At 40.9% G+C, this 24,557-nt stretch overlaps 2 protein-coding genes across 2 annotated transcripts in view; both read right to left on the bottom strand.

The window, feature by feature from the left end:
* Positions 1 to 24,557, bottom strand: part of DIAPH2 (diaphanous related formin 2) — a 988,561-nt gene that overhangs the window by 791,474 nt on the left and 172,530 nt on the right. The window contains exon 6 of the mRNA XM_028128162.2: positions 4,398 to 4,537. Coding sequence (XP_027983963.1) covers positions 4,398 to 4,537 — 140 coding nt within the window. The remainder of the gene's footprint in view (positions 1 to 4,397; positions 4,538 to 24,557) is intronic.
* RPA4 (replication protein A4) lies at positions 976 to 1,767 on the bottom strand. The gene has a single exon (XM_008153395.3). The coding sequence runs from the start codon at positions 1,762 to 1,764 to the stop codon at positions 976 to 978; it is 789 nt and encodes a 262-aa protein (XP_008151617.1). The 5' UTR covers positions 1,765 to 1,767.

Here is a 24,557-nt window from a genome sequence, read left to right as displayed (position 1 = left end):
GTAAAATTATTATTCCTCAAAGACAAAGCAAAAGGTTTTTTAAAGTGTATTTAGAAAAAGAAAATCACACAATAAAGATTTGACAAAAGTATTTTAATAAAACATTCAAATAAATTTTGGTTAAACTTACTAAGCTTAATATACCTAGAATTACATATTCTTTGTTTGCCTAACCTATAAGAATAAAACCTTGTTATATATAAAACAGCATTTAGGTCTAAAACTACTTTAGAACACCAAACATAAGAAAATCAGGCATCCATGTACCATAAAACAACAACATACTGTAATTTAATCCAAATATCACTACATCCTATTTGAAATACCCATTAAACAATCACTTAAAAAAAAAAAGCATTCAAAGATGACCCTGCAATTTAAACACAGTATAACCTTATTTAAGAAAATAAACCTATGGTTATAAAAGTAAACCATTCAATAAACACTTGAATTGAGCATTTGAATTCACTAATTGCTATCTTTAGCACATTTGAATTAATCCACTACTATATTTAGTAAGATATACCAATGTCTATAATAAGCTAAATCCAAACAAAAAATAAGTAATTGTAAAAACAACATTTGTTTTTGGTCTCTTAGCTGGCTCCATGACCACATCTATTTTCTCCGAATACCTAGATATTTCAAAAAGAAGCTCCCACACAACAAAATCAAAATTTCCAACTTTTTCTGTACCTCTTCGCCCCCAAATTTACCCGATTGAGTGTTTTCACTGGCTTGCTGGTAAATTCTATAAAGGTCCAATCAATTTATCCATCTCGATCTCTCTCTGAGCTTCAAATATAGTTAGAAAAACAGAAAAGTTCAAAGCTGTTGTAAAAGCGGTGAGGTTCCAAAGGGATGCCAGTTAAGATTTTTGTTGAAAAATAAACCTACTTTCTAAAAGTCAACAGGTCAAACTCAGTCACGGCCGGAGGCAGTGGTCTTCAGAAACGGAAAATTCTTCTCACCGCCTCAATCAGCAGACTTAAAATGTTCTCCATCCACAGTGGGGTAGATGTGGCCCTCGACCATCAAATATTCGAGGGCTTCCTTGATGGCCTGGATGCTCAGGCTGCCGAGCTCGGTCTGGAGCTCTCCCATGCTCTTGCCTTCCCGGCGAGGACACTCGTGAATCAAACGCAGCACCTCCGCCTGAATGAACTCGGGGCGGACCTCGCCATACTCGGGAGCCGAGCCCACCTCCGCTGGAGCAGAGGGCGCCCCTTGCCCGGAGGCCGCCTCCTGGCCTTTAGCCAGCATCATGTGCGCGTTGACCGTTTCCAGGATGTGCGAGGTGAACTCGTTCATGTCTTCCAGGGCGCGGATCTGCAGTACCTCGAGGATCTTCACCTCCGCAGAGCCTCTGAGGATACCGAACACTTTAGCATACACCCCCACGGGACAGGGAGCCAGCGCCTGCTTGGCTTTACCTCTGCCCAGCCAGTGGCGGGCGTCGATAGGCCTGGTGGTCATATCGTCAATCTTGTAAAGAATGTAGCTTGGCGCCCTCTCCGCCTTCCTGACGATCCCCACGATAGAGACCTGGGAGACCACTATTCCCCTGACCTTGAAAACATCTTCGACCAGAGAGGCTGTAAGCAGCTGGTTCACACAACAAGGTATAATGGTATCGATTCGAGCCCTGGCCCTTGGTGCCCTCAGAAAAGGAGCTGTGCCACCCTGCGAGGGTCCGTCATTGCTGCCACTGGCTCCACTTGCGGCAGAAAAGCCGCCATGGCTCCCAAACTCACTCTTACTCATCGTAAGCACAGCGCACAGCACGGGCAGAGGAGTCAGCTCGGCGGCACTTGCCTGGAGTCAGCGGGTCTGCGGGACTGGGCTCCGGTCAGCCAGGTCCTCAAGCGGGCTCCGGCGTCCCGGAGGGCTACCGCCGAACGCCTGGCTCACGAAAAGATACGCAAGTCTGTAGCCTCACGTCTCCCGCGGAGCCAATCAGCTAGTAGCACACAGCTGCCTCCAGCCAGTCGGGACCGGCCAGCTGGGTGCGTAATCCCATCATTCCTTAGAGTCGCCTGGTGCTTGCTGGGTTATGTTTTTAAAAGGCCCGCGTAAAATTTTAGGCCTTTCCTGCCATCTAATAAAAAGGCGTTTTTGCTACCTTCCCCTGACCCCTTCATGCCTAAATTTCACAACTTCTTCCACAGTCACTTCTTAAAGATTCATTTATTCACTCAATCGGTTAGCCATTCAAAGGAAATTTCAAAACGCACATGTGCACTATGGCGGAGTGCTGTACATTATGTGAGGAGACGAGGACTTGGGGCGGGGGAACTAGAGGAGGGGGAAGTGGGGGGGGGGGGACAGGCGGGTGGGACGGGGGTGTCGAGGGGGTAAACCACCACCATAATTACTTCACTTCCGCAGAACCTCTGAAAGAACTCAATCCTTTGTTCAAATAATTAAAACGAAGCATACTTTTATATGCTTAAAGAATATAAAAGTATTCTTATATTCGTCACTTCTTAAAGAATCATTTATTCAGTAATTCAATCAGTTAACCATTCAAAGGAAATTTCGGAACACACAAGTGCACTATGGCAGAGTGCTGTAGGTCACCTGAGGAAGGAGGCAGGGACATGGACGTGAGCGGGGAGAGGGGCAGAGGGGCGGCTAGGGGAAGGTGGAGGGCAGGGTTGACGCGGGTTGTGGGGGATCACCACCATGGTTAGTTGCAGTTCTCAAAGAACTCACATCCTGTTCAAATCATTAAAACCAGAAGCATTCTGGAAGAAACAGCAAGATAGCCACCTTTGAATGATTATATTGAAATGTAAGTTACATCGTACCGTTTTTCTTTCTCAATTTGTATTGTAGAATCATAATTTTCCAGTTTTTCTGCCAAATGCATTATAGATTAAAATAAATATATATTACAACACAGGTTCACATATACCCACACATTTCAAAGCTGCATTGTATAAGGGTCAACTGGCTCTGGGAATCCAGTTATGCAGAGGGCTAACTTAGGTCATAAGCCGATTTTCGATTGGCGGTGGACACTCCAACCCCCCATGTTGTCGAAGGGTCAAATGTACTATGATATACTTCAATTTATACATAAATCCAAACAGAATGACTAAGCTCTAAATTATTTTCCAAGGCTCTGTGGCTAGGTCAGAGAAGTAAGAAGATCTTAACCCATTATATATTAAGAAAAATATCTATACTAATAAAAGGTTAATATGCTAATTAGGGCAGACATCTTCTGGACGTCCATCCAGATGTCCATCTGGACAAAACCACAGCAGCTGCGAGGCCCAGGGCTCAGGCAGCCATGAGCCCCAGCGGCTGCGAGGCCCGGGGATCAGGCAGCCGTGGGCTCAGGCAGCCATGGGCTCAGGCATCCGTGGGCTCAGGCAGCCCTGAGCCCTGGTGGCTGAGAGGACCGGGGCTCAGGCAGCCGTGAGCCCGGGCGGTTGTGTCTGCAGTGGCAGCAGCAGTGGGGTGATGGGGGCACTGCCTTCCTCTGATCAGCCCAGTCACCTCCCACAGAAGAAGGCCAGACTATGGCTTAGGCCCGCTCCGTAAGCTGTCAGTAGGACATCCCCTGAGGACTCCCGGACTGTGAGAGGGGGCAGGCCGGGCTGAGGGACCACCCCCCCTCACTGCACAAATTTTCGTGCACCAGGCCTCTAGTGAATAAAATAGAAATACAATTTCTATATAGTCTTATGCATTAATTTCTAAACTTAAGAGTCTAGCAATTGTGTAAGTAGATCCCAAAATATTTTCATATTACACTGAAAATCTATTTTCCTTATAAAAACATTTTAATTTTGGTGTAATTAAATTAAAGGCTTTTTATGGTTAATATAGGAAAATCAGTTACTGGAATATACCATTAGCAAGGAACTTATTTAAAAATCCCCTTTAATAATTTTGAAGAGTTTATTAATACTTTATCACTTGTTTCTTTTATTGGTTGAAATAATTGTATTTTTCCTACCCCAAATTACAGAAATGTGTAAGTAGTATATTTAAAACTTGTAGAATGTAAAATTATATTTACTTCTCAAGTTAAAAAAGGAATAATATCATAGAACCAATATACTGAATTTGGTTTACAAATAAATATATAGTAATCGTTATCTAAGTACACAGTTAACTTCTGGATCCATGTTTGTATAATCAAAGAGGAATCAAACACCTAAGTATATTTGTATTCTTAAAACTGAAAATTATTAAAAATCGTATTAATAACATTATTTAAATGCTTACAATCTCATAATCAGATACTGCAGTTTTATTAACTAACATTAGATTTCTAGTCAGAAATCTATCTTAAGGTTCAAATGAGTGACATATTATATTCCCAACAATTATATACAGTATAACTTGCATGAATCATACCAAAACAAATAAGAACCACCTACCTGACAGGATTGCTGGTTAAAGAAACCCTCAGAGATTCAAGGCAGTTAAGAAGTTTCTCATCTGAAATACCAGATCGTAATTCATGAACATATTCTTGAGAAGACAGAGTGCATTCATGTTTGCTGTTTTTCAGCCCTCCCTATGGGGGAAAAAAGATACCATTTCAGAAAAACAACAGGTTGTTTTTTTTTGTAAAACTTTCAAATAAAATAATGCATAGAATATGTTTAGATTTTTCTGTATAAAAATGTATGCAGAGTGCTAGGCACTTAAAAATTCATGGTCATAGAATTGATGTGGTAAAATCATGTTGTGTATATCTCAACACTCTCCTTGGCCTCATTTAAAAGAAAATGACACTGCTGGTGATCATGACCTTGAATAGAATATGGACTTGAGTTGCATAAAGCATCACCGGCAGGAATGCTTACATTTACAATCCAGGCATTAGGATTAATATTACAGTAGTTGATCCTAAACCCCCAGGATGAACATTTAGCAATCATCTTAATTTTCCTTACTAAGATATTTATATTATACTAGAGGCCCAGTGCATGTATTTGTGCACGGGTGGGGTCCCCCAGCCTGGCCTGTGATCAGGGCTGATTGGGGCCACAGGAGGTTGGGGGGAGGGGCCGCAGGAGGTTGGTTGTGGGAGCACACTGACCACTAGGGGGCAGCTCCTGTGTTGAGCGTCTGCCCCCTGGTGGTCAATGCACGTCATGGTGACTGGTTAACCAGTATTCAGCTTAGGCTTTTAAATAGATTCCACAAAATACAGTGCATGAAATTTAATATAAGACATTGTACAGTACCCACATTTATTGAAATACCAGTATCAGCTTATCTCAACAAACAAGTGAAAATGATTAAAATGTAAAACAATAGTTTCCTATGAGCACATTAGTTAATCAAATTAATCGAAAACATTCAGTTCCCAACTATTTCTTTCTAACTTTGTTACTCTGTTATAGATGAATCTTTAAAAGTCATTAAATGCATTTATCTGATCATGACTAATTTTTAGCTTAATTTCCAGTATACATGGTGTTATTTTATTTCTAGAACTCATTATCATATCATTGCTCTTTAGCTTCACCACCTTGCCATCTATACTAATAAAAGGGTAATATGCTAATTAGACCGGGTCAACTGGACATCTTCCAGTTGTCCGGTCCTCCTTCCAGACAAAGCCACGGTGGCGGGCGCCGAGGCAGAGGTAGTTAGGGGCAATCAGGCCAGCAGAGGAGCAGTTAGGGACGATCAGGCCAGCAGGGGAGAGCAGTTAGGGGTGATCAGGCAGGCAAGGGAGGGTGGTTAAGGGCGATCAGACCAGCAGGCAGAGGCAGTTAGGGGTGATCAGGCCGGCAGCAGAGGCAGTTAAGGGCGATCAGGCAGGCATGCAGAGTGGTTAGGGGCAATCAGGCAGGCAGGCAGGCAGGTGAGTGGTTAGGAGCCAGTGGTCCCAGATTGCGAGAGGATGCAGGCCAGGCTTAGGGACACATACCCCCCCATGCACAAATTTTGTGCACTGGGCCTCTAGTAACTATATAAGTAGTTTGAGGGAAAGGCTGGGAGGAAAACATCATCAACAATAACTAATAGTTTTACTTTCTAGACAAACATGGCCATAACTGCACTTTTCCAATATTACAAGCATATCCCTCTGAATAAAAACTCTAGCTTGATTCCCATTTTCTAAGTTCATACAAATTACACTCAGTTTCTGCTAAGTATGTAAGCTACAATAAGGAAAGAAAAATGTTTCCCACTTGGTACAAGTCATATTATTAGAGAATTTTAAAAAATTAATAATGAGAAATGGATTCCCTAGGGTTTCATACTATTGATTTTTTATTGAGAATACCTTCTCAATATAGAAATTGTCAATCATGCCTAATGTCTTAATGTTCTAAAATTCCAGTAAACATTTAAAGTCTGACAAAGTTTTATATATGGAAACTCCATTTTCTTATAGCACTGTGCTGCCATCACTCCTATAGCACTTAACACATTGGGGCAGAGGTCATTATTTGTGTCTGTCTCTCTAGACTGGGAAGTCCACGTACGCCAAGTACCTAACAGTGACTGAATTTGGTGAGCCGCAACAAAAGTATGCTGTTATTGAATCTGTCCATAACAATTACAAAACAAGGAATACAATTTCCTACTTTAGCGCCCATACTTTGTGTGTTGGCCACTGACCTGATTTTTCTTGCTTTGTAATTGCAAAAGAAGTAATTGTTCAAGAAGTCTATTAGATAAATCACCACATATATAGCACAGTAAGTAAAACCATCATTGTGAAATCATTTCCACATGTCTATAACTTATTTATCCAGCTCTTAAGGCTTCAAATCCACAAGGGATTCCACAACTAAACATTTATAGCATAAAATTGTGCAAGTTTACTACCACACACCACTTTCATATGATCCTCACACTTTTTTTCTTAATTAATGGATAACAAGGCTCTACTGATCCCCTGGAGACTTTTATATAAAGCTATGCCTGCAGAATGACCTTAGAATTTGCTGTTTTCTCGGCCTGGTAGACTCTAACCCCTGACCTCTCCATTGCTGGCTCTCATCATTCAAGATTCAGCCCAACAGTCTTCTCCCCTCTACACACCAATTATCATCACAACACCATTGCAAACCTCATTTATAGTATTAACTTTATGTAAGTCAATCTTGTTTAGCACTTTCTTTGTTTACTGTGTCTTCCTCATTAAAACATAAGCTCTATGAAGCAGGAATCTTGCCAACCTTTTTTACCACCTTATCTCCAGACCATAACACTGCTTGGCATATAGTAATTACTCAATACATAGTTCTGGAATGATGATGGATGGATGGATGGATGGATGGATGGATGGATGGTTGGAGAATAAACAAATAGGTGAATGACTGATGAGTTTCAACATGCAGAAGCTCCCAAATTTCACTTCAGAATATTACATGAGACATTCCAGTACAATATATTCAGAGATGCTAGTATAGAACAGGTAAATTGAGACAACATATGATGGCATGCTGGGGACCACTCAAACTGCCTCTGGGTTTGAATCATCACCCCCTCACTTACCTTCCAGCTAATCTTTGAGCAGGTTATTGAACTAATCTGTAGAAACCTGTTTGCTCATCTATGCTATAGGGGGTAATAAACACCTAGCCCCCACACATTTGTTATGATGATGAAGTAAGACAATGAATATGAAGTGCCTAAAACAGGCGTTTCATATGTGTTGTCTTACAGAGTAAGCTGCTCAGAAAATGATAGTTACCTGCTTCCATATGGTCGAGGCTGAGATACTATTTATGGAGCAATTGGGCCAGCCCATTACATTGGGACCCACCCTTCCCCCAAGTCTTAGAAACAAGTTTAAATTATGTAATTTAGGATAATCTATGGTTATAAGGAGTGGAAGCAATTGATCGAATGGAGCAAGAAAAAAATTATATAGCCTTACAGAACAAATATCTTTTTTAAAAATATTTTAATTGAATTTCAGAGAGGAAGGGAGAGGGAGAGAGAAACAGAAACATCAATGATAAGAGAGAATCATTGATTGGCTGCCTCCTGCACACCCCTACTGGGGATGGAGCCCACAACCAGGGAATGTGCCCTTGACTGGAATCAAATCTGGGACCATTCAGTCCACAAACCGACACTCTATCCACTGAGCCAAACTGGCTAGGGCAGAACAAATGCCTTTTATCGAGTTTAGGATGACTTAGGGGTTTTAACATAAAATCATACCTGATAATTATGAAAACATATGAAGGCTGGACTGGCCCTTAAACATCAGCTATTCTAATACCCTCATTACAGAAATAGAGAATCATGGTGATTGCCCAAGTTCACATAATTAGTAAGATTACAAGAATGAAACACTAATATTCTGGTCCTTGGGTTACTTCTTTTTCTACTGTCTGTCACTTTTTCCTACAATTGAAAAAAAATTAAAGAAACAAGTATTTAATTCTGAAATATCTATTACAAAATGTCAAAGAATCTTCAGCATATCAATATGGTGTAACATAATATTAAAGAAATCATCTAAAAAACAGTTCAATAGATTAAACTAATTCTCACTATATTAAATATTGCTGTAATACAAGAATGGCTTATTAGTAACACCCTGATCTGATACTGAACAAAGGAAACAACTAGATAATGGATGGATAATAATGGAAATTTTAATTAGCTGCTCTGTATGAGATTAATGAAAAATACCACTGTGCCCATTTGATCTTTAAAAAATAATGCAGACAAAGTTAGCAATTATCATACATCATGCTATTCCAAAGCTAGATGAACAAAAAGCTTTCCTAATTTGAAACCATTCCTTAATTTGAAAATCATTAGAATGGAGACACACTTGTCAGTGTCACTGTGCTTGTATTATTCTAAGACACTACATAGAGAACCAAAAAAGTAGTTTGGGGCAGTACAATAATCACATCCTCCTCCCCTGATATGAAATGTTAGTGTCAACACCAGACAACCAATATTTTAAAAGGAACACTTGAAGTTTGTAGTGGAGATACTATTTGTGATTTTAAGTGGCTTACTTTGAGCATGATCTGTCACTCTTTAATGTAAATATATATTTACTTATAATTTGAGGACAAACTTCATACATAGTTCTAAGCTGTAAATGTATCTTGCTGTAGACACTAGGAAGAACTATTGATTGTACACAAATCTTTTCAACTGTAACATGTACATAGATAAATTACTATTAGTAGTGTCATCTTCAAAGAGTAAAGACAATATTGTCAAGAAAACAGTAATATTGTTGCTCTTACTGACCATGATTTATAAAACCTATGAAAGTCAGGTTAATTTGGCTACTTTAATCGAGTTTCATATCTGTTATTGCGGTTCTCTGAAAAAGCAATGTCTGAGATTAACAAATTTGGAATGATATCTATAGAGGTCACAGTGTTCTTTGAGAGGCTCCTAAAACTTTAAAAGCATAAGCAGGCAACCAAAATGCCATTTTCCTTATCATCAGCTCCTTGAGTTCCAGTAGGAAAAGGAAACACAAAACAAGTACGTGATCCAAGTCTACCCACCTATTTAGTCTATTACGGACACATTTGGTGGGCTATCCAACTCTGAATACTAAACGTTAACTGGCTTATCTCCAATTATATGAGAAAAACATCTTATAAATGGAGGTTATTTATCCAGAAAATACAATTTTAAAATAAATATATTTCAACATTTCAAATTATTGTATATGCCACTTGCAGGGAAAATTCTTTAAATTGCATTAAATATAGCACACAAACAACACACATTATCAATTCAGGGTCTCTAAGAAAGAAACCTACACAGAAAATTACTATCATGAGATAAGTTCAGGCAGTGTCGTTTCCCACTGCAGAATACAATGTTCTTAATTAAGAACTTTACCGAAGTTGAAAGTAATATGCAAAGTCAGAGAACATATCCTAAGTTCTAGGACAGAAAAAATTTTACAGCAATGTAGATGTATCATAATTCTTCAGATTATACAGACCATTTGTCCAAAAAGGATTTGACTAAGTTTATTTAAATATAATTAGTAAAGTGGTTTTTTTTTTAAGTATAAAATTTTTCTACAAAAAAATCATTTATTGCCCTGCCCAGTTTGACTCAGTAGATAGAGGGTCGGCCTGCGGACTGAAGGGTCCCATGTTCGATTCCAGTCAAGGGCACATGCCTGTGTTGCAGGCTCAATCCCCAGTGTGGAGCGTGCAGGAGGCAGCTGATCAATGATTCTCTCTTATCACTGATGTTTCTAGCTCTCTCTCCCTCTCCCTTCTTCTCTGAAATCAATAAAAATATATTTTTAAAAATCATTTATTGTTTAAGCATTTCATCCCCAAATTACAGACTCTAAAACCATCACAGAAAGAATATTTAAATATTCTTTTAGCACATATACTTTTACGAATATCAAGTACACAAAGAAACTCTAGTCATATATTTAAATTCTGTCACCCTATTGGTATTTCTCTTATTATGAAACACATTAATTTATAAAATGAAAAAATAATTTATAAAATATGGGAGGAAAATAATAATAACATCAAATAATTAATTAAATACCCAATAAATTTTAATTTTTAACATTAATAAAAGGATATTTTAATAAATAGGTTGAACCCAAAACACTTCACTTCAATTCTTGTAAAACAATCGCATTTGATCTACATACTCTCAGACATGTCAACAATGAAAAGCTAAATCACTGTTAAGTGATTTGCTAGTGAAAGCTAATTAAAATATTTAATGATATTCAAAGTTAATAAATCTGTATAATAAGCAATCAATCTGGTATGTTTCTCTTTCATATCAAACACAATAAATGTGTGGTCTATTCCATACTTAAAATCTACCCATACCTGCCTTTTAAAACTAGTATTAAGCAAAAATGGTAAATAATGTAAGGCTAGGTCAGTGGTCGGCAAACTCATTAGTCAACAGAACCAAATATCAACTGTACAACGATTGAAATTTCTTTTGAGAGCCAAATTTTTTAAACTTAAACTTCTTTTAACGCCACTTCTTCAAAATAGACTCGCCCAGGCCGTGGTATTTTGTGGAAGAGCCACACTCAAGGGGCCAATGAGCCACATGTGGCTCGCGAGCTGCAATTTGCCGACCACGGACAGGGCTAGGTGAATGACACCAAGTAAGTCTTTAAAACTTAAAGTGTTTTCTATAAATTTGACTTGCGATCCTTTTTCATTTTTTTGCCCAAACTATTTTCCTTTGGCTTGTTTTGACACCATGTATGTTTTACCTGGGTGTCTTGCTGTTAGCATTACAAATGAAAGTTAATTTTCTAAAGTAAAAATTTTTTAGATGTAATTTATTTACAGGATATTTTTCCTTACATGATATTCTTCTACTATCCCCCTTTTTTGGTTTAAATATTAGGAGGCTTTTGGAAATTTTATGCTGTAATCTTGATAGCTTTTAAATTTTACTTTTTTGCACTAAAATGTGACTGCTTTATGTTCATTATATGTTATGCAATTTTACCAATAAAAATTTTAGTTAACACTTTAGGAACAGCTTTTTTGTCCAGTACAATTGATTTTTAAGGAATATTCACTTATTTTGATTGGCAATTTAAGATTCCTTTATTAACTTTTGGTCGAGAATATGTTTGTATATTTTCAGAAAACAACTCCGAGACCATGTGGATTCCTGTAACAGAGAGGAATTGACAGGAGTGCTCCAGCCATGAAGACAGAAGAGAAACAGTCCAGAGATGGAAGACGCTGACGATGCCTTGCCATACTAGCAGTCAGCAGATGTGCGTTACTGCAGGTTGCCCAGGACCAAACCAGAGAGGGTCGGACCTGCATTACCACCATTTGTCCACCATCCAGTACTGAAATATCATTGCTGTTATGTACACATAAAGAACTGTTGGACATAGAAATTGGGACTCAAAAGAACTGTTGGCCCAGAAAGAAACTCACTATAGACTGATTCATTTGCCTCTCAGCATAACCATTATTGCTTGTCTCATTTTCGGTTCCTATAAGTGTATTCCTAGTATCACATGAGCTCACTCATCTAGGGGAAATGCTGAACAACATAGACTGAAAAACAAGAACAGCATCGATCAGACTGTCAGACCTCAGAGGGAAGGTAGGGGAGGGTGGGGATAGGGAAGAAAGATCAACCAAAGGACTTGTGTGCTTGCATATGAGCCTAACCAGTGATCATGGACAACAGGGGGGTGGGGGCATGCGTGTGGAGGGGTTTGGGATGGGAATGGGTGGGGGGGGGGCGGGTTGAGGACAAATATGTGATACCTTAATCAATAAAGTAATTTTAAAAAAAAGTAAAACTTAAAGTGTTATTACTAGCATTTTTTTTTGCCCTTATCACTACCCACAGTACTTGATAAAAGAACGTTTATACATTATGTTTATCTTTTATTTGATAGAGGCCCTTGAGACATATCAGATAATGAAATGCAAACAGATAGAAAATAACATAGAGGTTCTTAACCCTGGGCCCCAATTTAGGAAGTATGTAAATCTGAAAGGGAAAAAATAACATCTTTATTTTCAGTAACTACTGATTTAAATTCAGCATCTCTTCCCATTATGAATGTAGACAACAGACCACAGTAGTATAAACAGTACCTACAACCTAGTCACTGTGACTCATAAGAGTCACAGATATTTACTATCACACCACAAACACCACATTTGTGGCAGTTTTTCAAAGTATCATGTAGGTTCACTATTTCTTCAAACTTACTCTAGCTACATAAGCTGCCACTTTGGCTTGTTATTTAACAAATATTGAAAAGAAGCATATCACTGCCTCAATATTTTAATTAAATTTTCTATTTTGAGATTATTATAAATACACATGCAGCTGTAAGAAAAATGCAGAGAAATCCTTTGTTTCCCACAATGTCACCATTTTGCTTAAAACTATATCACAATATCACCACTAAAATACTGACATTGAGAAATCCCACCTATTTTAGTCCAAGTTCCCTGGTTTTACTTGCACTTGTGTGTGTGTGTATTTAGTTCTATGCAATTTGATCACATGTAGACTCATGTATCCAATCACCAAAATCAAAATACCAAACAGCTCCATGGACACAAGGATCCCTCATGTTGCCCTTTTGTAACCATACTCAAATCCCTCCCACAACCTTCCACCCCTGGCAACCACTAATCTATTCTCCATTTCTATATATTTCGTCTTCTCAAGAATGTTATATGTAGGAAATCATGCAGTAATAATCTTTTGGCATGGGCTGTTTTCACTCAGCATGATGCCCTGGAGAATCATACAGGTTATTGCAAATATCACTAGTTTGTTTCTGCTTATTGCTGAGTCACATGCCGTGGTATGGCTACACTACAGCTATTGAACCATTCACCTGTAGAGCACATTATTGCTTCCAGTTTTTATCTATCATGAATAAAACTGCTAAGAACATATGTGTACAGGTTTTTGTGTAAATATAAGTATCTCTTTCTCTGGAAGGAGTCATAATTTTTAAAAATAATTTAATAAATATATTTTAATATAATTGGTTTCCTTTTTGATCCTATGTATTTTGTTTTATTTACACTAGAGGCCTGGTGCACGAATTTGTGCATGGGTGGGGTCCCTCTGGGTGGCCTGTGGAGATTGGGCCAAAACCCACAGTCCAACGCCTGCCTGCCACTCCCGCTCATCCCGGCCCCGCTGTGCCTGCTGCGGGCTCGTGCCCAGTCAATCCCAATCCAGAGAGGCTCGCACTGCCACAGCAGCACGCAGCAGCCTTGAGCCCTGCGTCTGGCACCCACCCAAGGCGAGTGGGGAGGGCCGAGACACGATTGGCCCTCCAGGTTGACAGCGGGACACCCTTGCCGGCCCAGGAACTGGATCTATCCTGCTGACGAGGGGAAGCAGCTGCGGTGCCCAAAGCCAACTTCCAGGTGAGCGGCAACATTGTTGGGATCGTGCCAGTGGTGCCAGTCCATCGGTGCCTTGCCCGTTCTCCAGAGATTGGACTTACAGGACTACTGAGGGAGTGAGTGGCTGCTGCCCGGCTGGTGGGCCACCAGGATGGGTCGGGCAGCTAAGCGGCGCTCCCACTGTGGTAGCACACTAACCACCAGGGGGCAGCTCCTGCATTGAGCATCTGGCCCCTGGTGGTCAGTGTGAGTCATAAGCTTTTATATATATACTAGAGGCCCAGTGCACAAAATTCATGCATGCGGGGGGTCCCTCAGCCCGGCCTGCTCCCTCTCGCAATCGGGGACCCCTTGGGGGATGTCCAACTGCCGGTTTAGGCCGGGATCAGGCCTAAACCGGCAATCAGACATCCCTCTCGCAATCCAGGATCACTGGCTCCTAACCACTCACCTGCCTGCCTGCCTGATTGCCCCTAACCACTCTGCCTGCCTGCCTCATCGCCCCTAACTACTCACCTGCCTGACTGATCACCCCTAACCACTTGCCTGCCTGCCTGACCACCCCTAACCACTTGCTTGCCTGCCTGATGCCCCAAACTGCTCACCTGCCTGCCTGATTGCCCCTAACCCCTCTGCCTGCCTGCCTGATGCCCCTAACTGCTCGGCTGCCTGCCTGATCACCCCTAACTGCTCGCCTGCCTGCCTGATCACCCCTAACCACCTCTGCCTCGACCCCCACCACGGTGGCTTCGTCTGGAAGGACATCTGGAATGACATCTGGAAGGTCATTCAGCTGTCCGGTCTAATTAGCATATTACACTTTTATTATTATAGATAGACCTTGAAACATGATTCTGACAAGGTGCCCATAGGTTCAACAGACTGACAGAGGGGCCCATGGAACAATGCAAGTTAAGGACCTGTTTCCTTTATTTTGTGATCTCACAACATTTACTATCTCTAATACCCTATGAGGGAGAAAACACATGCCACCATTTTAGATAGAGAAAGGTCATCTATGCAAATAATGACTTAAAAAGGGCAGAATTTGATCAATGATAATGTCTAATATTTTACATAGCCAATTTCTTCACTGGACCACTTAAAGATAAAAACAATAGTGAAAACTTTATCAGGACTTGTTATTTTTGGCAAAGACAATGAAGATAAATACAATGTTTTCCCTCCCTGCTTTACCATTTTTGAGATCCAATTATGAGAATAAGTTTAGACATTGTAACAAATCCAGTTTAATAATACTTTTGCAGATTATAAATGTTTCCTATGGCTTAGATAGAAACTGTATTTTAAGTAGGTAATGAAGCTATAAATTGTAAATGAAATAAGAAAAAATATCTTCCACCAAACAAAAAATTACCCATTATTTTCAAACCCCTAGCCTTCCAAACACTTTAATAAATGCTATCAGCCAAAATGCAAATACTCAATTCTATTCAATTCCTTGCTCACCTAATTCAAAAGTACATCAATAGTAAAATATGCAAATGATAGGAAAACAAGGAAAAAAGATCTGTGGTTAGCTGACATGTAAAAAAATAGATGTGTGTCTTCAGCACTGAATGAGATTCATATTTAGATATCAAAAAATGTCTTACATTTCTATAGCACAAACAGCTTTCACAACTTTTCCTATATATGTTTCCATCTGAATCTAACCTGCAGTGGAAGGTATTACTAAAACCAGTTTTCTTTTCTGCAGTGTGAAAATTGAGTCATGGAGGAGTCATGACTTGTCTACATGAGATAACTAGCAAATGTCAGAAACAGGCTAGAACCTAAATAGAGAGTTCTTTTCTGAAGACAGTGCAAAATTATCTTCAAATGGGCATAATTTGCTCCCAATGTAGAATTATAACAAAAAGAGGAAAAATGGGCAAAGGTTTCAGAAATTTTCTTTCTATACCTTCAACAGCTGTGGGAATTTAATCAAATTTTTACTTGACCTCCTATGCCTCAGGTTACCTATGTGCAAAATGGGAATAATAAAGTAGCTACCCTCAGGGTTGTTGTAAGGATGAAATAAGAGTCCAGGTAAAGTCACTACCTGGTAAATAATACGCACTCAGTTAATGTTTGCTGCCATCATATGTTATTTTATCATTGAGTACTTTCTTTCTAAATGGCCTAATGAAAGAAATGCCAGTGTTATGAACTGATTAGTTTCTGGTCATCTGAATCAGGTAATACTAAGATAGGCTGCGTATCTTTCTGAGATTCTCAGGAAAGGATTTCTACCTTAGGTAGATTAGGTTATTTTTAAACTGTATTCTGAGGGTCCAGAAAGTTCCTTAAGGTGTTTTCGGGGCTGTGTGAGGGCTGATGGGATGTGCAAAAAGGAAGTATCATCAGGGAGTCTCCAGATCCTCTCCTCCCCCAATAATGAAGACATCTGCATGTTCATCTGCTTTCTACATTCCTATTCCACAGATGATTCCTTGGGGATTAGCTGCTTTGATTTTTTTAAAAATGTCAAACCCACTGAGCTAGATGATCTCAAAGGTACTGCCCTTTTGAACCTATGATTGAGAATATGCCACCATTCACATACTAAAGCAGAAGCTTCCCTTTTTTAAAGTATTAAATTTCCATTGCCATAATTTCTGCACATACATGGATTAGTCAGACTTCACTTTCTTCACAAAATAGTAGTGCAGAGACAAGGCATCTATCTCTTACTGTGCATATGGTGTCCTTTTCTTATTAGAAACTAGTGGCCCAGTGCACGAAATTCGTACACGGGGGCAGGGGGTGTCCCTCAGTTCAGCCTGCACCCTCTCCAATCTGGGACCTCTCAGGGGATGTCTGACTGCCAGTTTAGGCCCAATTCCTGGGATAGGGCCTAAACCGGCAGTTGGACATCCCTCTCACAATCTGGGACCGCTGACTCCTAACCGCTCACCTGCCTGCCGCCCTGTTCACTCCCAGCTGCCCCCTTGCCGGCCTTCTCACCCCCAATAGCCCCCCCCCTGCTGGCCTGATCATCCCCAACTGCCTGCTTGCCTCCAACTGCCCCCCCTGCTGGCCTTCTTGCCCCCAACTGCCCCCCTTGCCGGCCTGATCGCTCCCAACTACCCCCCTGCCAGCCTGCTCTCTCCCAACTGACCCCCCCCTGCTGGTCTGGTCACCCTCAACTGCCCTCCCCTCCTGGCTTGATCACCCCTAATTGCCCCTGCCTCAACCCTGCCACCATGGTTTTGTCCGGAATGACGTCCAGAAGGTCTCCTGGTCTAATTAGCATATTACCCTTTTATTAGTATAGACTAGAGGCCCAGTGCACTGCCCTCCCCTGCTGGCCTGATCGCCCACAACCGCCCTCCCTTGCAGGTCTGGTCCCTCCTAACTGCCCTCCCCTGCTGGCCATCTTGTGGCGGCCATCTTATGTCCACATGGGGGCAGCCATCTTGTGTGTTGGAGTGATGGTCAATTTGCATATTACTCTTTTATTAGATAGGCTACTAGAGGCCTGATGCACGAAATTCATGCACGGGGTTTCGTGCACGGGGTGTGTGTGTGTGTGTCCGCTTGCCTGCCTGCCTTCCTGATTGCCCCTGACCACTTCTGCCTGCCAGCCTGATCACCCCCTAACCACTCCCCTGCCAGCCTGATTGATGTCTAACTCCTCCCCTGCCAGCCTGTTTGCCCCCAACTTCCCTCCTCTGCCGGCCTGGTCACCCCTAACTGCCCTCACCTGCAGGCCTGGTCACCCCTAACTGCCCTCCCCTGCAGGCCTGGTCACCCCTAACTGCCCTCCCCTGCAGGCCTGGTCCCCCCCCCAACTGCTCTCCCCTGCAGGCCTGGGACCCCCCCAACTGCCCTTCCCTGCAGGCCCAGTCGCCCCCAACTTCCCTTCTCTGCTGGCCTGGTCACCTTTAACTGCCCTCCCCTGCAGGCTTGATCGCCCCCAATTGCCCTCCCTTGAAGGCCTGGTCCCTCCCAACTGCCCTCCCCTGCTGGCCTGATCACCCACAACTGCCCTCCCTTGCAGGTCTGATCCCTCCTAACTGCCCTCCCCTGCTGGCCATCTTGTGGCGGCCATCTTATGTCCACATGGGGGCAGCCATCTTGTGTGTTGGAGTGATGGTCAATTTGCATATTACTCTTTTATTAGATAGGCTACTAGAGGCCTGATGCACGAAATTCATGCACGGGGTTTCGTGCACGGGGTGTGTGTGTGTGTGTGTGTGTGTGTCCCTCAGCCCAACCTGTACCCTCTCCAATCTGGGACCCCTCGAGGGATGTCCAACTGCCCGTTTAGGCCCGATCCCACCAGACATCCCTCTGACAATCCAGGACTGCTGGCTCCCAACCGCTCACCTGCCTGCCTGCCTGATTGCCCCTAACCGCTTCTGCCAGCCAGCCTGATCACCCCCTAACCACTCCCCTGCCAGCCTTATCGACGCCTAACTGCTCCTCTGCAGTCCCGATTGGCCCTAACTGCCCTCCCCTGCTGGCCTGGTCACCCCTAACTGCCATCCCCTGCCAGCCCAGTTGCCCCTAACTGTCCTCCCCTGCAGGCCTGGTCGTCCCCAACTGCCCTCCACTGCCAGCTGATTGTCCCTAACTGTCCTCCCCTGCCAGCTTGGTCATCACTAACTGCCCTCCCCGGCAGGCCTGGTCCCCCCCAACTTCCCTCCCCTGCAGGCCTGATGCCCCCAAACTGACCTCCCCTGCAGGCCTGGTTGCCCCCAACTGTCCTCCCTTGCAGGCCTGGTTCCCCCTAACTGTCCTCCCCTGCAGGCCTGGTTCCCCCTACTGCCCTCCCCTGCAGGACTGATTCTCCCCAACTGCCCTCCCCTGCAGGCCTGGTTCCCCTAAACTGCCCTCCCCTGCAGGCCTGGTTCCCCCCAACTGCCCTCCCCTGCAGGCCTGGTTCCCCCCAACTGTCCTCCCCTGTAGGCCTGGGTCCCCCCTAACTGTCCTCCCCTGCAGGCCTGATCCCCTCCCTACTGCCCTCCCCTGCAGGCCTGGGAACTCCTTAACTGCCCTCCCCAGCAGGCCTGATCACCTCCAACTGCCCTCCCCTGCAGGCCTAGTCCCTACCAACTGCCCTCCCCTGCTGGCCTGATTGCCCACAACTGCCCTCCCCTGCTGGCCATCTTATGGCGGCCATCTTGTGTCCACATGGGGGCGGCCATCTTTGTCCACATGGGGACAGCCATCTTGTGTGTTGGAGTGATGGTCAATTTGCATATTACCTCTTCATTATATGGGAATTATATAGGATTCCCACTCAAAATGTATTGAGTTCACATGAAGTTCCAGTAACTGGGAGTACAGAGGTAAGCCAAGACATACCCTTGCCATCAAAGAGCTTACTCTTTGGGGTGGGAGTTAGGGACAATAAGCAGACTATTAACAATGATAAGTGATAACAGAAATACTGGTAGATTATATCTCATTTTGTGTTGTCACATATTTAAACAGTATAATTAAAGTATTTTAAGCCAACATGGGGCCTTTGAGAAAGTTTTTCCATTAAAGGGGGTGTTCTATATTTTGCTAAAATTTGAAAAACTTTCATAGATAAGAGGAAGACATGGAAGGACATAGGCTGTGGAATGACAAACACATCTGTATTGCAAATGATGGCTTGGACAGGGAGGTGTGCAGACAAGTACCTAGGGGAGAGAATGGAAGCAGTCGGTTGGTTTAGTCTTTTGAAATCATCACAGAAGAATATGATGGTATGCTTAACCATTAACAATGCAGTTATAAAGACAAGACTGGATGAGAAAGATTTTTAGAACATAGACTTATTTCACCTAATAAATGAATGAGGATGATGGGCTAGGTAAGATGGAGGAAGTAAGACATTGCCCAGGTTTAGGGAACCTCTCTGAGCTAAATGATGATGTTATCTGCATTTTTACAGATCAGGAAACTGAGGCTTACAAAACTTGGGCAGGGTCCCATTACTAGTAAGTGATGGAGCCTAAATTTGATCCCACATCAGTATGACTCTGAATCCTGTGTGCCTGACCACTGAGCAATACTTCTTCCAAGTTGTGTTCAAGATTTCCACAGAGCATATAGAAAGTGAGAAGACAAGGCCAAATAAGGAAATCTAAGCATTGCTTACATTTAAAAGAAGGCAGCAGGAAGTTCAAAATAGAGTATTTTCAAGATAGATAACAATGAGGTGGATAAGATTTTAATCTGTATGCATGCAACTGAATACTCAATTTTCCCTTTATGGGGTCTGACCTTTAAAAAATTATTGTGACATTGAAAGTGACAATATATTTATAATGAAATCAGCTAGTCCATAAATATTCAGTCTTGTTAAAGAAACTGACATCTTTGGGATCAAATAGTATTTTAGTAAGATAGTCTTCTGGTTAGTGTTGAAAAGAGAAATTATTTGTTTAGGTTAGTATATATAAACTCTAAGAAACCTGGAAGTTGATCTTTTTGTTTAATTTCAGTCAACTGATTTTTACTAACAAAGTCAAACATTTGTTTGTATTTGTTACAGTAGTGATGGATTTATAGGTTATTCAAGCTTTTTTGTGATAAATAATTCATCTATGCAGCATGAGAACCAATTCTACTTCTCAAATAGTATATAAAAAATATCACAAAATACTGCTTGCTCAAAGCCCTAGCTTCACTTGAAAGAACAACCTGATAAGAATACTGAGCACATAGTACTTGCGCCTGTAGTCTTCATAGGGTTTTTAATAAAAGTTCAAACAATGTTCTGGCTCAAAAGGGATATATATCATGTTACAGTCAAAGGTTATGCCAATAGTGGCAACAGTATAATATTACTCAATATGATGGCATTACTTCCAGAGATTATCTACTATTTCTGCTGGTAACAGTCTTACCCCTAAAGACCTAAATTGTGAATTTAAACATAAGAAACCACACATTCCTCTTTCACCAAAATAATTATTCTAAAAACAACATTACTTCATGGTCTACATTTGATGATTTATTATTTTAGCCTGTTGCTTCTCAGGGAAAAAAATTATTATCTAATACTTCAACACATACATAAACACATCACTGAAAGGTTTCATTTCCTTTTTCTATTACCCAATGTAAAATGTTGATGTTAACCCTAACCGTTTGGGCTCAGTGGATAAGAGCACCAGACTGAAGTGTCCCGAGTTCAATTCTAGTCAAGGGCAAGTACCTCAGTTGCAGACTTGATCCCTGGCCCTGGCCAGGGTGCATATGGGAGGCAACCAATCAATGTCTCTCTCACACTGATGTTTCTCTCTTTCTGTCTCTCCTCATCCCTTCCACTCTCTCTAAAAATCAATGGAAAAATATCCTCGGGTGAAGATTAACAACAAAAATGTTGATGTTCCATATCTTCAACAGTTAAGCTCATCAGTAATGTCTTTATAAACTTGCTCACAAAATGAATGAGCCTTTCAACTTATATATATTCAGTGAGGGTTTTGTTAAGCAAAGAATAAAAAGCACAACTTGTGATTTTTTCAGTGCATGTTTACAAACAAAATGTACACTACCCAAATCTGCCATCAGTCAGAAGACTGCAGCCAATTCTACATTCCTTTAAACAAAACGAGACAAAAGAAAAAACAACAAAGAGCCATCTGGAGCTCAGTAGGTTAATGCACTATTGTGACATTTCCAACTAGTACAACTAAGGGTGAAACACTTTCAAAAGAAGAGGCTGCCATATGATGTGTGTCTTTTGGGGAAAATGCAGGAATCCTGAAAAAAAACCTGAAGACTCATTAGATTTCTTCAAAAGTCGTGGCATGTCATTGGCAAGTATTAATATTGTTATGCAGATCCGGTCAGGCAAAGAAAGTAGTAAGAGTATCTAAGAGGAATAAGACATTAACCTAATAAGCCTTGAGAGCAATATGATCATGCACTCAAGTTCCTGACTGGCAAGAGGTACTCATGTTGGGTGAATGAATGGATGGATATACAACCTGAGATTTTAATTCAGCTGTTTAAATACACATACACATAAACAAAGATGTACAGCATATTTGGAAAGTAGATGAGTTACAAGTGAGTTTTCATGATACACAAATATAGTAGGAAGAATCTGTGGCACGTTTCTCTGAAATACCACATAGTCTATCAGATGCACTCACTAACCTGCAATGAGAACAAACTTCTCACCTTCAGTCAAACCCCCTTAGTTTTAAAAAGCTATACCCTATACCAGGTGTCCTCAAACTATGGCCCGCGGGCCACATGAGGGTGTTTTTGCCATTTTGTTTTTTTACTTCAAAATAAGATATGCGCAGTGTGCATAGGAATTTGTTCATAGTTTTTTTTAAACTATAGTCTGGCCCTCCAACGGTCTGAGGGACAGTGAACTGGCCCCCTGTTTAAAAAGTTTGAGGACCCCTGCCCTACATCCTCCATGAGTCCTGAAAAGAAAACTAGGTTCCTGGTCTTAAACAAACCTATAGATCAAGCCTCCTCCTTCATCACACTGGGATCCAAAAATCAATTCCTTTGATCTGTCTGGTCTCCAGACCAGTCAACATCCTACATATGTCATTTCAGATGAGCAGAACGTGGTGTGAGGGATTTTGCTAGACGAGATTGATGATTAAAACACAACAGTAGTAATACTAAGGAGGCAGTGTGCTCAAGAGAGAAACTTACTGGAGTGGAATTCATGGCACTTTTATTTCAAACCTGGCTCAGTGACAATTTGCTTTTTGTCACAAGATACACGGGTTCTCGGGTGATTCTCTTTCCTTCTCTTATGAAAATGAGGTGTTAGACTAGAAGACTATCTCTAAGGTCACTTGCAGATTGAAGATTCCACAGTTCTGTGACAAATTAAGGAATAAAGATACTTCCTGAGGCCTCTAAGAAAGAGTAACCACTATCAAAACTAAAAATGGAGCAAAGCACACACATCCCCAAGAACATAAGTCTCTCCCCAGAAGCAATATTCCGTGGAACCTAAGTCCCATATGACTTACCAAAATTTCAATTGATTCTCTGTCCCTGCATAGATACCAGAGTAAACATATTGCTCACTCAAGAGATTACTCACTGCTCCATCATTATTCTCGATAACTTTTTACTTCACCCACCAGCCACCATAACGTTTACTCTTTCAGCAGACTTCCTGAAGGGCAGTAACTATTTTATAATGTTTCACATAATTCTTTAGGAATATACCTATTTGTTCAGTGAGTGACACACTTTATATTACTAGAACTTTACAAAATCCTAGGGTTGGAAGAGGGAACTCCTTTCCTCCAATATATTTTTCATTTATTGAAGCAGAAAAATATGCATGAGGGAAAGCATTTTTATGAGAAACATAATATACATTACTAAATGTTTTGACATAGATCTCACAACTTATTTTCAGCAATTTAAAAAAAATGGTACATGCCATTACCACTACATGTGCCCCCCCCCCAAAAAAAATTAAGACTATTTTGAAACACTAAGGATATTCCAAAGCATTCAAAACAGGGAGTTTCTCTTAGAATACTAAAAATCACTACAGACCGAATTATCAATCTAGCTAAGTCCCTGAAAGCAAAAATAAAACAAAAATTAAAGGGCAAAACTTCTACTCTTGTCCAAGAAAATAATGACTTGCATGGCTTTATGCAAAGCACAAGCTCTTATTGGTCAAAATACAACCAATCTGAAATATCTGCACCCAGTATAATCTCTGAAAATGTTCATTTTACAGTGTGGTAAATGCCTTGAACTCTTAGAAAATTGTGGTGTATGTGTGAAATATTCTTTTTAACTAAGATATTATTTCAAAGACCCTTGCAGCTTCTACAGTAGACTAGTTTTCTTGGAAACAGATGAGCTTTATGCATTGCTTTTATTTCTTATCTCAACCAGCAGGTTAATTTCTTCAGTAAACAGTTACTAAGCACCTACTATGTGCTAAACACTGGGTTTACAAAGATGTCTAAAGACATAGCCCCTGTCTTCAAAGGGCTCAAAGTCATATTGAATAGCATTTCCTTTACCAGAATTTTAATGAAAGTGTCTGAATGAGGCTTAGGGATTATTTAACATTGTCACCTCTTTAATTCATCCCAAGATTTCTGCTATTTTTAGAAAATACTCATTCTAGATAAGAATAAGTGAGATCAATTTATAGACAGAACTTTACCACATTAAGAAAAAAGCATGGATTCAAGCAATGAGGCTAAAGAAATTATTTTTATGCCCCTGCTTCACAGCCTATTTCTTAAATGAAAATATCATAAATTCATAAAGAAAAATACTTTCATACTGTTTTTAGACTCAGACTGACCATGTTAGCTCATGGTGGGATTTTTAAAGAATTTATTCTCCTTACATTTTAATGTCATATATCATAAATATAAAGGAATATATGTAAAGTAACTTTGTCCTACATTTGGAGAAATCCTGTAGTCAATCTATACTTCATATAAGTAACCAATAAAGGATTTTAAGTTAATAAACTTGGAATATAGACTGACTTTAGTTTTTGGTCTCAAAGTTAGAATTCTTTTGGAAGAAGACAAAATGTATTTTTTTAAAATATCACATTAATCCCTCTAGCATTCCTGTAAGGGGAGACATATTCCCTCCGTTTTACAGATTGGGCAAGTCCTTTAATCAAATTTGGCTATGATATACAACCACAAATGGAGCTGGGAATAGAACCTAGAGCATCTGATTTCCAGTCCGGTGTCCTATCCATTAGTCTTTCTCTCATGCCTTTGGCACTTC

This window comes from Eptesicus fuscus, chromosome 1 (genome assembly GCF_027574615.1).
Source record: "Eptesicus fuscus isolate TK198812 chromosome 1, DD_ASM_mEF_20220401, whole genome shotgun sequence".
In the NCBI taxonomy this organism is placed as follows: Eukaryota; Metazoa; Chordata; class Mammalia; order Chiroptera; family Vespertilionidae; genus Eptesicus; species Eptesicus fuscus.
The sequence above is the reverse complement of the archived record's forward strand: the minus strand, read 5'-3'. Positions and strand labels throughout refer to the sequence as shown.